Source organism: Phalacrocorax aristotelis, chromosome 2 (genome assembly GCF_949628215.1).
Source record: "Phalacrocorax aristotelis chromosome 2, bGulAri2.1, whole genome shotgun sequence".
NCBI lineage: Eukaryota > Metazoa > Chordata > Aves > Suliformes > Phalacrocoracidae > Phalacrocorax > Phalacrocorax aristotelis.
Window position 1 is genome coordinate 120,319,714 of NC_134277.1, and position 13,315 is coordinate 120,333,028.

General features: G+C 40.3%; 1 protein-coding gene across 12 annotated transcripts; it reads left to right on the forward strand.

Moving 5' to 3' along the window:
• Window positions 1-111: 111 nt before the first annotated feature.
• Window positions 112-10,835, forward strand: RNF138 (ring finger protein 138). 12 transcript variants are annotated; one of them, XM_075084933.1, is made up of 8 exons: window positions 112-219; window positions 482-633; window positions 1,598-1,763; window positions 3,301-3,416; window positions 4,955-5,023; window positions 5,515-5,620; window positions 6,437-6,544; window positions 8,673-10,835. In XM_075084933.1, exons 2-8 carry the CDS (start codon window positions 506-508, stop codon window positions 8,700-8,702), a joined length of 723 nt encoding a protein of 240 aa, XP_074941034.1. In that variant the 5' UTR covers window positions 112-219; window positions 482-505; the 3' UTR covers window positions 8,703-10,835. The 12 variants fall into 12 exon arrangements, with proteins under 12 accessions (XP_074941034.1, XP_074941029.1, XP_074941028.1 ...); XM_075084928.1 differs by having other exon boundaries at window positions 115-219; window positions 4,958-5,023; window positions 7,978-10,835; XM_075084927.1 differs by having other exon boundaries at window positions 118-219; window positions 7,978-10,835.
• The last annotated feature ends 2,480 nt before the right edge of the window (window positions 10,836-13,315 follow it).

A 13,315-nucleotide genomic window follows, 5' to 3' on the forward strand; every position in this document is an offset into this window, starting at 1 on the left:
AACGCTTTCCTCCCATGTCGGGCCGGGGCCCCGGCGTCGTCCCCCGGCTCTGGCGAGCACCGCGGCCCCCCCTCGAGATCGGGAGACGATCGCTATGGAAACCCAAACCCCGGTCCCGCCCCGGGCGTGGGTGCCGCCGGGAGCCCGCCGGGAGCTGCGGCTGGATCGCTGGGAGGCGGCAGCCGCCGCCGCGGTGGCTCCTTCTCCGGGCACCGCCAGGTAAAGAAGCGGGGCGGGGGCGCTTCCCGGTCCGGGGAGGGAAGGACGGAGAGGCGGGGCGGGGCGGCGCGGCGCGGCGCGCAGGCCGGGCCCGCTCCCGCTCCCGGGCCCGCCTCCGCCGCAGCCCGGCCTCACACCTGGGGCCAGGTGCCCACCCGCCATCTTCTCTCGGACCCCCGGCGCCCTCCACCCCGCAGAAGCGGACCTCAGCTCAGCTCAGCTCGCCAGGGCGGGGCTTGTATTTCTTGTCCCCGATCCACAGGGAGGGAGGCCCTGACGTGTTGCCATGGCCGACGGAGCCGCCGCGGCGGCAGCAGCAGCACCACCAGCGTGCTTCAGCGAGGATGATTTTTACTGCCCCGTCTGCCAGGAGGTGTTCAAAACGCCTGTGAGGACCGCGAACTGCCAGCACGTGTGGGTATTCCTCCTTCCTTCCTGCGCCCCCCGCCCCCTTCACAAGCCTTCACCTCGCCGCCTCTTCCTCCTCCTCCTCCGCCGGTTCTCTGCCCCCTACCCCTCCGTGCACAGACCCTCGGCCCCGGGGGACGGGACGGGACCCGCGGAGCCCCTTGCCACCAGCCGCCGCCGAGAGCTGGCTGCCAGCCTTGCATGCGGAGCCTTGCCCCAGCCTCCCCTCGACTCTTTCTTTTGTAGCGAATGAGGACCGGCCGGTTAGGAAAGCCGCCCCTGGAAGCAAGCCCCCGGTTGTCTGATGGGTGGTGGCCGGGTTTCACAGCCGGTGGGAGCATCTTGCACATCTAACCTAACTCGCGTCGTTTTTGAACTTCAGAGTTTCCCGTTCGTTTTCCGAATGAGGACCGTAGCGTAGCTGCTCTCTCTCTTCAGTTCATCTATTCATAGTGGAAGAGCATGCATTTTTCAGAGGAACGTTTAATTACAAAGCACTACTTTGTAGAAAAGCAAAATAGCTTTGGTGATTGATACACGAGGAGAAGACAGTGAGAGGAGAACTGCAAAGGCTGATGAATGGAAATCTTTGGAAATGCATGCTAAATGAACATTTGTTGTGGTTTTGGCTCCGTTTAAGGAAAACAAACAGGAGTTACTTTGATAAGATATTTCAATATCACGTGCCTGCTGCACCATTTAATTTCTCATTAATGATCAATCTGGTGTACAGCTCAGGAATACCAGTCAGTAAATAGTAAGATCTTTAAAGTGCATTGCCAAGTTCCTCTAATTTCCGTATACTTCTTTGTAAGCACCATTATTTCATTTTGCTTATATTTGTAAAGATTTGTATTCCTCTGATACGTATCTTTTTTTTTCCCTAATAGTCACGCAGCTCTCGTCAAGGACAAAGTATCTAACTCTCCTCACTTTGCTAACCTGTGTTTGTGGTAATTTTTTAATTTAGGTTTTGCAGGAAGTGCTTCTTGACAGCTATCAGAGAAAGTGGAACACATTGTCCTCTCTGCCGGGGGAGCGTGACTAAAAAAGAAAGAACATATCCCAAAAGGGCTCTAGATGTTGAAAACAGTATGAAGAAAGCTTCTGGGGGCTGTAGATGCTGTGAGAAGCAGGTAGAGTAAAACTTTACAAAAAGTTGGATAAATTTTTTTTCTTATTTTTGACCAGACACGCTTTTACTGTGTGTCATTCTTGTCTTGGAGCTGAAGAGTCAACAGCAGTTTGAACTTAGCTTTGTAAGGCTTGCGCATATACTAGGCATGCAGTGCCTGCTAGGTATGCCTAACAGGTGAAAACTGAAAGAGGATCTTGTTTATAAGGACTTTTTAAGCAGAGTGCCAGTTTTTCCCCAAAACAATGCGAGAACTGGATATAGTTGTAAAACCGGCAAGGGAAAAGTTAGACAACTGAAAATGAAAGTTGCAGATACATGGAAAACCTCAGAAACTTTCACTGTGGAAATGAAAGTGCTTTTAGAGCTGCTGTAAATTTTAATTTAAAATTTAATTTAAAAACAGAAAAATACAGGTTGATTACTCTCGGTGTACATAGAGTCATACGTAATTTCCCCCTGCCCCATCATTCCCTTCATTCCCTTTATAAAGGGGTCATTATTTTTAGAACATTGGGCAAAATCTTGGCCCCCATTGAAATCAAGAGTAATCTCCTGATATAAATGGATGCAGGATATCAGCCACACATTTTGTTTACACCAAATTGCATCAAATCCAGGTAGTTGACTTCATGTTTGTTTCGTTTCGCATGGGGGACAGTTCTGCCCATGTGAAGAGTAGCACTAGTGGGAGGCTGAGCTGCCTGCTTTGTTCCACGTGATTCATTAGGATGGATGAAAAATGAGGAGAAAGAAACAATAACAAGTTGGTAAACTGGAAGGAAGAACCAGACAGATCCCCAGAAGAACTTTAATGGAATTTAGGCACAGACACATGAGATGTGATCTTGTTCCGCCTCTAAACCTGTAAGCACTTTCTGACAGTGCTGTTGGACCTGAAATTCTGATTTAGGGCACGTCCAGCACAGCTGTCTCCTGACAAATCTAAGCAACTCGTGGTCTCACCTTGCCTTTAAGCTGGATAGGCAGCCTTAAGTTGGTGTTCATTCACCTTCTTTTTTTCCTTCTTTTATTTCTCAAAGAGAAAAGTTATCTATTCTCAGAATACACCTAATGCAAAAAGATTTTGCTCTGCACAAGGTAACGGCAGGCCAGAGAAGACTGAAGGAGCAGTGGTGCTTATCCCATCCTCATGGCCCTTCTCTGTTGTAGCTCATCAGTCATTGATCCTGGATGTGGGAGGTGTAGTTCCTGTGACTTTGTTTCAGTTAATGGAGTTTACTCGCATTTTTCACCCCTGAGAGAGCTCTTTCAGTTGCCTGGCTGTTGGGGGTTTGGGGAGTGGGAACATTCTCCAGGCTCACAGAGTGACAGAGGCTCTATGGAAAAAGGAATTGAAGATCTCCTGTTGGGGAAGAAAGTGTTCATGCTGTGCGGGGAGACACAAGTTCTGGTTTCTGCTGCATATGATGTCTGTACAATTCCTGCATGCATTACTTTCCATTGGCAGAATTATCTCTTCCTTCTGACCCTGGATTGTTCAGTATAATTTCAATAATTTGGCATTTCATTTACAGGTTAGATTTTCGTGGATGAGACAGCATTATAAAACATGTAAGAAGTATCAGGATGAATATGGTGTTTCTTCTATTATTCCAAACTTACAGATTTCCCAAGATTCAACAGGGAACAGGTAATCAGGGTGTTTTATGTATAACAGTGCATCCTCTTCTTTTTGGTGTCCCGCTCGTCCCCATCCCCCCCAAGAAAAGTATTTTTTTTTTCCAGGGCATACCTTCTTTTTGCAATTATTATCCATATTTTTGTGCTTCAACAAAATGACAGTTTTTCCAGGTCTCTGTCTATGTTATTGGCATACAGAAGAAAACCTTTCTACATGATGGTTTGAAATGTCTTCTAGGGGCTCTCCTAAAAACTGTATAGTATCTGTAGCTTGCTTTCCTTGCCTTGACAGCATTTGAGCAGCTGACTCTGTAACAGATTTCATAATATTTAGCCCCATGGAAGTTTCCTTCTCTTTTTATTTCCCCTCCCCTTTCCTAAGTTTGCTTTAGCGTGTGTCCTGTTTCAAAACATTACTGTGCAAGCATTTGCTTTCTGAATGAATTTATTTTAAACTGATCTCTTACGAAACTTATAAGGAACTCCAGTATGTTACACACCATAAAATACAAATGCCACTTACCATTTGTTTTCAGGCAGTAAAGCTAAAGAACTTGTCTTTTTCATACCTTTTGACTGATGTATTTGGTTTGATTGGAGATTTTTCCTTATTTTGGAAGACTTTTTTTTTTTTTTTTTTGCCAGTTAGTTTCACAGGGCTTTATTATATATAGACTGTCCTTTATTTACTTTGTTTTGACATATGTTTTCTATTTTTAGCAGTCTGAACTTCTCTGTGTTTGGTTTTCAACCCATCAGTATATTAAAAGCGGAAGTTTAGGCTGTTACCAGAACTAGTTGCAGCCATGTTTCACCCTAGTGTCTGGATATTGTTATATCATTATTTATTGACTATGCTACAGTAGAATACCTGTGCTTACAATATCACAGAAATACAAAAACATGTACTGTCACCAAATTTGTGACTGTAAATATTCATGTTCTTAGGATAATCAGCATGCCTGGGCAGTTTCTTCTGGCTTAGCTAGAAGTGCATATATTTACTTTCTAAAATTGTCCTGTTTGTCATTCTTACTTTAGGAGACAGTCTATTTTATGCACAGCATAAGGAAATTTACCTGGCTGTAGTTGAAAGCTGTAAATTATTTGTGTAAATACATTGCAGTTAAATGCCTTTTTAGAGTCATAAGTCAAAAAACTTAGAAAGTCCTACGTATCTTGGGTTCATGTAGTTCATAATGCCTTTTGAGCTACTTAGCTGTACTCTCCATTACCATTCTTGTTGACTAAATGCCTGTTGTATTATATACCACTTTCCTATAGTTGTAGTAGTATTGTGTAGCATTGCGTAGTATTCCATTAAGGGTCACCATGGTAACTAAATACTGAGACATACATTGATCCAAAGGAAAAGTTGTGGGAGTTAAAATATGTGCCATTTTATGTTTTGTCTTGAAATTCATGGGATTTCCAACTCCTCCCTCCCCCCCTCCCGCACCTGTTACTGTTGAACTTTTAAAACTTTGATAGTGGACTAAAATAATCTGTTTCATTTGTGTTTTTTTTTTTTCTTGACTTCATTTAAAGTAGCAGGAGTGATGCAACATCTGATAATGGCGAGATGGCTAATAATCAAATACTTCCAGGAGAAACAAGGTAGACTTCTTATTTTTCTGCAGTTTTTGTTAAAATAGATCCAGACAGTAATAGTGGAAGCTTCTACTAACTTTAAAAAAACCCACACAAACACCTACAACAAGTTGTATTTAAAAAACCCTGTAGTTCCTTTTATGTTTGGATCTAAAGGTTAGAATTTGTAGGGTTTTCCAGTACTTTCCTGAAGGATTAGCACTAAAAGAGGCTATCAGTAAGTAAGAACAGGGTGCAGCCGCAATTGCGACAAAAGAATTTTCTAAAGTTTAAGTCTCGGAAGAATGCATTTAGGTATACAAATAATAAATGTGCTTTAAAATTGCAATTTGGAAGTAGCACTGGCACTCCATTAGATCTGCTATTATATCAGGGAGGGCGGGGGTTTTTTGTTGTTACCAAAATAAGGGAAAACAATGACAAGAGATGAATTAAGCTTGCTGTAACTTTACTTCTAAAACTCTCTCTTCTGTTTCATACTGTGTATTTGTCTACAGTGGACACCCAACCTTCAAATGCCCCCTGTGTCAGGAAGCCAATTTTACCAGACAACGCTTGCTGGATCACTGTAATAATAGACATCTTTATCAGATAGTTCCTGTAGTAAGTAGAGTTTCTTATGTATGCTTCTTAAGCTACTTCCACTATAGTTATGTGAATAATTTTAAATGTGCAGTAGTTACTCTATATCTGTGAAGATCACTGTGGTCTGGGAAAGACAATATACCTAATGCAGGGCATTTAACTTGAGGAATGACTTTCATTTGAAAATGTTTCTTGTCCAGCTTCTTGTCAGTTCTAAGGCATTTCTGTCTCTGACTTAGCTGTCTCGTTTATCTTGGTGTGAAACAAACTCAGTTTTTGAGCCTGACACTTAACTCTTCTTAATTTAGTAACTTAGATCTGTTTCTACAGAATCCTATTTGTAACTATTGTTTCATGTGAAACCTACAGTTACTTGAAAGGTAATCTGAGGTCATCAAAGAGAGTGGAAGAGAAAAATCTGTTTAAATTGCTATTCTTTTCATCTGTATGGAGCATGTTATTTTTTCTTCTGGCTTACTGGATCATCTCAATTTTATGAAAATCCTCCCAAACAATAAGGATGTAGTAATCACTTTTCCTCTAAATTTTAAACAGCAGAAATTGACAAAAAGAGTGCCAGACAGACTTGATAATCCCCCACTCCTAAGAGAAACACTTAAGAAATTTGGCAAGTTGAAATGTAATTTTTGAATGTTACACAAGTGAGGAATAGAACACCTAGAACTATGATTTTTATATGAACATCTCTACTGTATTTTGGTAATGGATGAGTAATAGACTAGTTATTCCTGTAGAACATGTCTTTAATGCATTCTGTATTACCAGTAACTTTTTTTTTAATTCTCTCTCTTTCCCCTTCCCCTCCAAATTCAGATCTGTCCTATTTGTGTATCTCTTCCTTGGGCAGATACTAACCAGGTTACTAGAAATCTTGTTAGCCATCTAAATCTAAGACACCGGTTTGACTACGGAGAATTTGTGGTAAGCCTTTTCTTCTTTGATGTGTAGGGGAATAAATGGTAACTTTTTTCTATGAATGAAAGTGCCAAATAAAAAATTTGTACCAAACTTTTCCGTGCTCTGGACATGCTGTGTTCCTGCTCTGTACAGAACTCAGAGGTGGGCCTGTCTGTTCTTAAGTTTTCCGTTACCAGAGGGAAGTGCTACCGGGATCAGGCGTTGTCAGCATTTAAGTTCTGCTCCAAAATGGTGACTTAAGTCTTTAGCTTAGTATTCTCCATCTGAACTATTTGTTACTCCAGAACATTTTATTACTGCTGCTCCTGGGGAAATAAAATAGATGCTACTCTGTTTTATTGACGTTTTTGACCTTTTATGGCAGAAATGGCTAAATCATAATTCTCAGCACCTAAAGTGCATCTTGACCTAGCCGGTATTGCTGCTACAGCCTCTCTTCCAGTATGTTGCAAGAGAGGCTGCAACGTGAAGAGCACGTGTCCTTAAATCGCCGTTCTGGTTGCCTTCTTTGAGGCTCACTGCGAGTAAATGACCTTGGAGTAGATGCAGAACTACCTACACAGACGTAGTCAGTGGGTGGACCATAAGTCAGACAACCAGTTGAGTTCTGCATGTGGGATCAGAGAGCTGGAGGGTTTGTGTTGTAGTTTCTGTGGAGTCTGACAGGCTTTGGGGTACACTGCTTGAGCTTTGTGTGGGATAAGCACAGTGTTTGAGGCATAGGCAGCCTCACTGGTTAAAGATGGCACAGACGATGCATATCATTCTTTGTGTTGAGTGATCTGTGACAAAGGCATGAAGAGCTAGGCGGCTGATACAGGGGATTGGGCTCTTCAACATGAGTGCATCTTGCATGTTTGAGGATGTAAAACTGGTGATTGGAATCCCAATTTGGTGAAGCTGCCAGTATTGCACTAGAAAAGGTGGTGTTACTCTGGCATATTAACAACTTGGAAGATTGCTCTTCAAAAGCAGCAGGGTTAACCACCTGTCTTTCGCAATATGTGTTTGTTTTCTCATTTTAAGCATTATATTCTCAACAATCTGAGTACTGTAGTCTGGGGATCACATTCTGTTTTTATTAATGGAGGGTGTTATGGCAGGTTGGAAGCCCTCTTACAAGAATTGCGTGACAGTCAGCTTTCCTGAGCTGCCTATTCTGTATTGTAATTGAGCCAGGGAGAGAAGATGGACCCTTCTGCTTAATGAGCCATGTCCCACTCATCTGATTCTTCTCCTGTCTGATGTATCTTATGGTACTTGGTTAAATGAAAGATACTGTGCAACATAAACAATGATCTAGTACGCACAAAGATGGAGAGTCTTCATCTAGGTGCCAATTCCTATGTAAAAATATGGAAAATGAATGCTTAAGCTAAGGACTATGGTACATCTTGAGTATTTGTCCATTTTGATGATGTTTTCATTTTGTTTAGAATCTTCAGCTTGATGAAGAAGCCCAATACCAAAATGCAGTTCAAGAATCCTGTCATGTGAACTTTTAAAGTATAGCCCCCTTCATCTTACTGATTATCTGAAAGGAAAAATTACATTAATTCTGTTGGTGATCTGAAGTGTATATTAATAAAAATGGTATTCAGTAACCACTTTTCAGGCTTAACTTTTCCACGCTCGTACGGACTTTTCATAAATTGTTTTGCTGAAACTCAGACTTGGTATCTTTACTGAGATTTGTCCCTGCGGAATTAGGGACCTTTTTGGAACTTCTTGCTGATGTCTTGATTTTCTCTAACTTCTACTACTCTGTTAATTACACAGTTTTTTATTAATGTCGGATATTTTAGTTCACCAAAACCAACTTTGAAAGTATCTTTAGCAAGTCGTGCAAAGATGCTCTGTTGCACTGTTGAGTTTCTTTAAGTTCACCTGTCATCTGCTAAGATATGCGATGATAATTTTTTTTTTCTCCTTCCCAAGGATAAAGTTTTATTTGATGTTATAATTTGTTTTTTACTGTTAAAATGTGAATGAAAATAACAACTTAAGAAATAAAAAAATTGTTTTCTGTAGATCAACAATGCAGAGGAGGTTTTTTTCTCACCTTTCATTGAGGAAGAATGATGCCATTGCCTAGGAATAATTACATCTATTTTTTTTTCCTCTTTTGGAGCGTAATGGAAATAGGATGCTTGCTTACTAAAGCAATGGGAGAGGAGTTTTCCCTGTACTCCCAACTACTAAGGAAGATGGCATACTTTCAGAGGAATTCAAGATGACATGCAAAAGGTATAGTTTTTCGGTATATGACTGACCAGCTAGTTTTTCTGTTTGTTGGAGCTTTTTAAGGACTTCTGTTGTTGCATTTGGAATTCAAGTTTCGGTCTGTTCTGTCTTTCATGGAAGGCTGTGTAACTAGAGAACTAATTGGCTTCAGACCTACCAGTGCTCAGAAACGAACTTGTTTATTTTGGTAAGACTGTTAAAAACTTGGACGTCTCCTACATCCAAAGGCTTTGAAAAAAACAGTTGAGGAGAAAAACTTGCTCTAAAATAGTTACCAACGTATTTTAAGAGTTCCGATTCTGTATTTCCACATTCCCAGCAAGACCAGTATTAAAATCAGAGAAAACAGCCATAATGCAAATTTGAATTTAAATAGAAAACCCATGTGTAAAAGAACGTTAAGGTCTTTCATTTAACACTAATGGGGAGAAGGGGAAAGAAAGCTGGACAGCTTGTATTTTGTAGGTTTAAGTAGAGATTGTTCTGAATGTATACCTTTTAGGGCTGACTCTTCCTCCTGTGTTGCCGTAGCTCATTGCCAAACTATTGTTATTAATGGGTATTTTACACATGGTAGAGAACATCCCCAGGAATTTTCCTAGTCTAGCTGGTGATTTATGTGTAGCAATATCAGTTGTGCAGCCAAAGTTCAACCTGCTTCTTGTGCCCTGGCTCCCATGTGCTCTCCAAATAGAGGGTTTGAGCATTCTTCAAATACTGGGATATTTCATATTCCAAAACTGGTAAGGTTGAAATGCCTCATTCTGCAGTGTAATGGGTTTCAGAACTGAATCTTACTTCTAATATGTTGAGTATTGGAACTAAAACACTACACACTGTAACTTGACATGTCTATTTTCTGGTTTTTAAGTGTAAAACATTACTGAAGGCATCACTGGCTAAAATACAGAGAAAGTTGGATTTTTTTTTCCCAGAAATGTCTAAAGGTTATATCCTTTTTATAACAACACCTTGCATTTTGTTTACTGGCTTAATATGCTATTTTGGCAGCAGTCCGCGCTTTGATCTTGTGCTCCAGCTTCCGTTTGCACCCAATACTGTTGTCTGCATACGCTCACTTGTCCGTCAGCTCTAGTGCTTGTGTGACCACATACTGATTTGGAGTGGTTCACTGATCCAACTGACAAGGTGGTTTGGATTCTTTACTTTCTCTTTTCCTCTATAAAGCCAACTGTGACATAGTGCCCTTTGACAGAAAGGAATTTCAGAGTAGCCTGATGCTAAAGTTTTAGCTTTTTAAAGTAAAAACACATACCGTGGTGATTTTATTACTGCATACATTTCCTAAGGAATTTAATAGTTATATGTAAGTTTAGTTAACTTTTTTAGATTCAATAAAATATTTATATGATCTGGCAATAAATGCCTGCAGCCAATACAGATTCAGAATGCCTCATGGACACTGGAACTAGTTATTTATATTACTTGAACATGTCTTGAGAATTGCAAATGAAATTACATCTATTTTAAAACTCTGGGAAACAAATTTTTCTATAGCAATAATTAGTTGTCACTTGGTGCATAGTTGCTGAGCATTTTAGTAATGTTTAAATGTTGAGAGACTGGAATACACATTTTAAAGCAACAAATGTGTATAAATGCAATATTAAAAAACTTCGCAAAATATTTATCCTCTTTATTTGCATATGTTAAAATCTGTATTGGCAGGCACTGCCTCGCTTAAGATTTTATACTTTTAATATGAAGAGATTGCATACAATACGTTCATTAGGTTAAACGTTTAATGAAAATGAAATAATCTATTTAAATGTGCTGCTGCTGGTCATGATCTTTCTCACTGAAACTCAGACATACACAAAAAGCTGTGTATTTGTGATGGGTGATGCTTGTACTCAAAAAATGCAGTCTTTACTGAAAGATTGCTGTTTTAACAATGTGTAATGTTCACGTTGCATCGTGTATGGTTTCAATATGGTATATTATGTTCGAATTGTACCTTCTATTTTTTCTCCTATTAAAGTATTTTATTTTCTGTTTGTCTCTTTGCATAATAAAGATGATCAGTCCACTTGATGCTACTTCTTCCTTTCCAGGTGCTTTCTAAACTAACGTACATAGTCAGCTCTATGCTTTTACACTTCAAACGATTAGAATGGGCTGTATGTTGCTGGAACCAATGAGTTGTGGTTCATGATGCTCTTGTGAGCTGACAAGTTACCTTGTATCACATCTTAAGATCTTTCCATGAACAGAAAAGATGATAGGTTGGACAAAACCCATTCATGCTTCTTTTCTCCCTCCTTCTTTTACTATAACAATGCATATTTCATCATTTAGAGAGAAAGACTCAATGTGTTTAATTCTCATTGGCAGTATGTTTGTTATAGGATGCGTGAGCTCTGCAGAACTCTTCTTTGTCCTGCTCTAGTCCTAAGCCAGGGCTTCATTCCCAGGGAGAGAGAGGGACTTTGTGCACCCAGGTCATCTTCTGACAGGTAGTCAGGGCTAGGAGGTTTTCTGTGTTTGGGAAGCATTCCTGTGTCCCTCTTTTTAGATGGGACTTTTGAGTCTGGTGAGATTTGAACACATGAGTGTCTGTGAGGACTCTGCTATAAAAAAAGTACACCTAATTTATTTTTTATATCTTCTGTTTTATGCTGAAACAGACACACTAATTCATGGATGCTCTTAAGAGATGTGCTCTTTGCTATGTCTTGTTAACACCGTGCCGTTTGTGAAATGACTATAGAACGTGACAGCCAAGGTTGTTTCATTGCAGACAAGCAGAGCTACAAGAATACCTGACAAAAGCATGTTCAGGGTTCTTTCAGAATTGGAGAAACTAGCAAAGAAAGGGCACAAACACTTCATAGCCTGTTCTCAGTACAGTGTGTATTTAAACTTGCTCTAGGTATCAGGTTTCTTTTGTGTCCCGTTGCGGGTATGTTTGAAAACAGGTAGGAGACAAAATTCAGGGCCTCTACCGTGAAAAGCTTTTCAATAATGTTAAAATTGCCACTTCCCAGTGAATTACCAGAGTCTTACTAGGGTCTAAGTGTGGACTTTTTATTTTCCCTTGTGAGTAAACTAGGTCTGTACTGTTTCTTACTCTCCTCAAACTATAGGTCTGCTTTAGGAAGGACCAGTTTTCACCTCTTCATTTTCCAGCCCTAACCAGCCGTATTCTATCAGTAACATTTTATTAGTTCTGTGCACCGCTGACTCCCCGCGCCCCTCCCCCCCCCGCCAATATCTCTATTTTTGTGGGTATATTCAGGGAGGAGCTAGGAAAGTAAAATTTACATTTATTCCTCCACCACCCCACAAGCTGTTAGGATATTTGGGGGTGGGTGGGGGAGGAAGGAAAAAGTCATCACTGCCAAATGCATTCTGTGGATAGCATCTAATTCCATTCTAAATCTTTGCCTTAAATCCTCTATACATTTAGGATGCATTCCTCAGCTCCATGAGGCTGCAGGTCATTTCCCAGGGCTTAGTGATAGGATACTGTTTTTATGAACTTGATTAAGCTTGTGAGGACGCTTACTCATGGAGAAGTGTTCCAGCCTATTACTTTCTGTTCTTTCTCTACTCTTGGGTTCCTGTCTCTCTTTTCCTCTGTATTTCCCTATAGCAAGACTCACAAGTTTACCCTGTCTCTTTGCGTATCACTCCCCTTTCTGTCTTTTAAAGTAATCAGCAATTCAATAGGTAAGATTATATTACTTAGCTACTAAGTATTGTCTCATATTCTGTATGTTTTATAAGCCCCCCTGGCTGTGCCCTCAGTATCTTGGGGCTGATGTGAGCCTCAGGGGTAAATAGAGTAACTAAGAAACTTAGCATCAATAATTTCCAGAGTTAGCCTGCCATGTTTAGTTCTATGGCTGGAGGAGTTTATATTTCTCAGAATGTATTTGTAGTTTGAAAGAATCTGAACCTCTTACAAATCAGATTTTTTTTTTTTTGAATGCTTAAAGCATTTTGTTTGGGGGGGAGGGTATTTTTTTGGATTGCAGAGACCAGGATGATGTTTAAAATTAAAAACATCTTAGGCAGACCTGCTTTTTAACAGTAATAGACACTTGTTTTTTAGAAAGCCTTGCATTAGGTTCTCTGTTTTTGCAGGTATGGAGGGAAGACAGTAAGAAGATGGCTTTTATCTCCAGGGTGACAGTTGTGGCAGCAGTGTCACCAGAGGTGCAATTTATGTGCCACCTCAGTTATGAGACTGTTCAAACTTCAGTAGTTTCTTACAAATTTTTCTTCTGTCATAATTCAAACCACAAGAGGGCACTGAATATTTTTGGGTTGTCTCTAAATAACTATAGTATTTAAGGATGCTAATTCACTAAGTAGTTGTATTCTGAGGTGCTTTTAGATATGGGATTTCTATCCAGATGTTTCATAAAATGCAATAAATCTTTTATATATTTTAGGGTTAAGAGTCTGTCTGGGGTCATTCCAATCTACAGAAAGAATATTTCTATCTTACTTTAAAACCTCAAACTTACAGATTTGTGTGCTTTATCATCTGTGGCAAGTAAG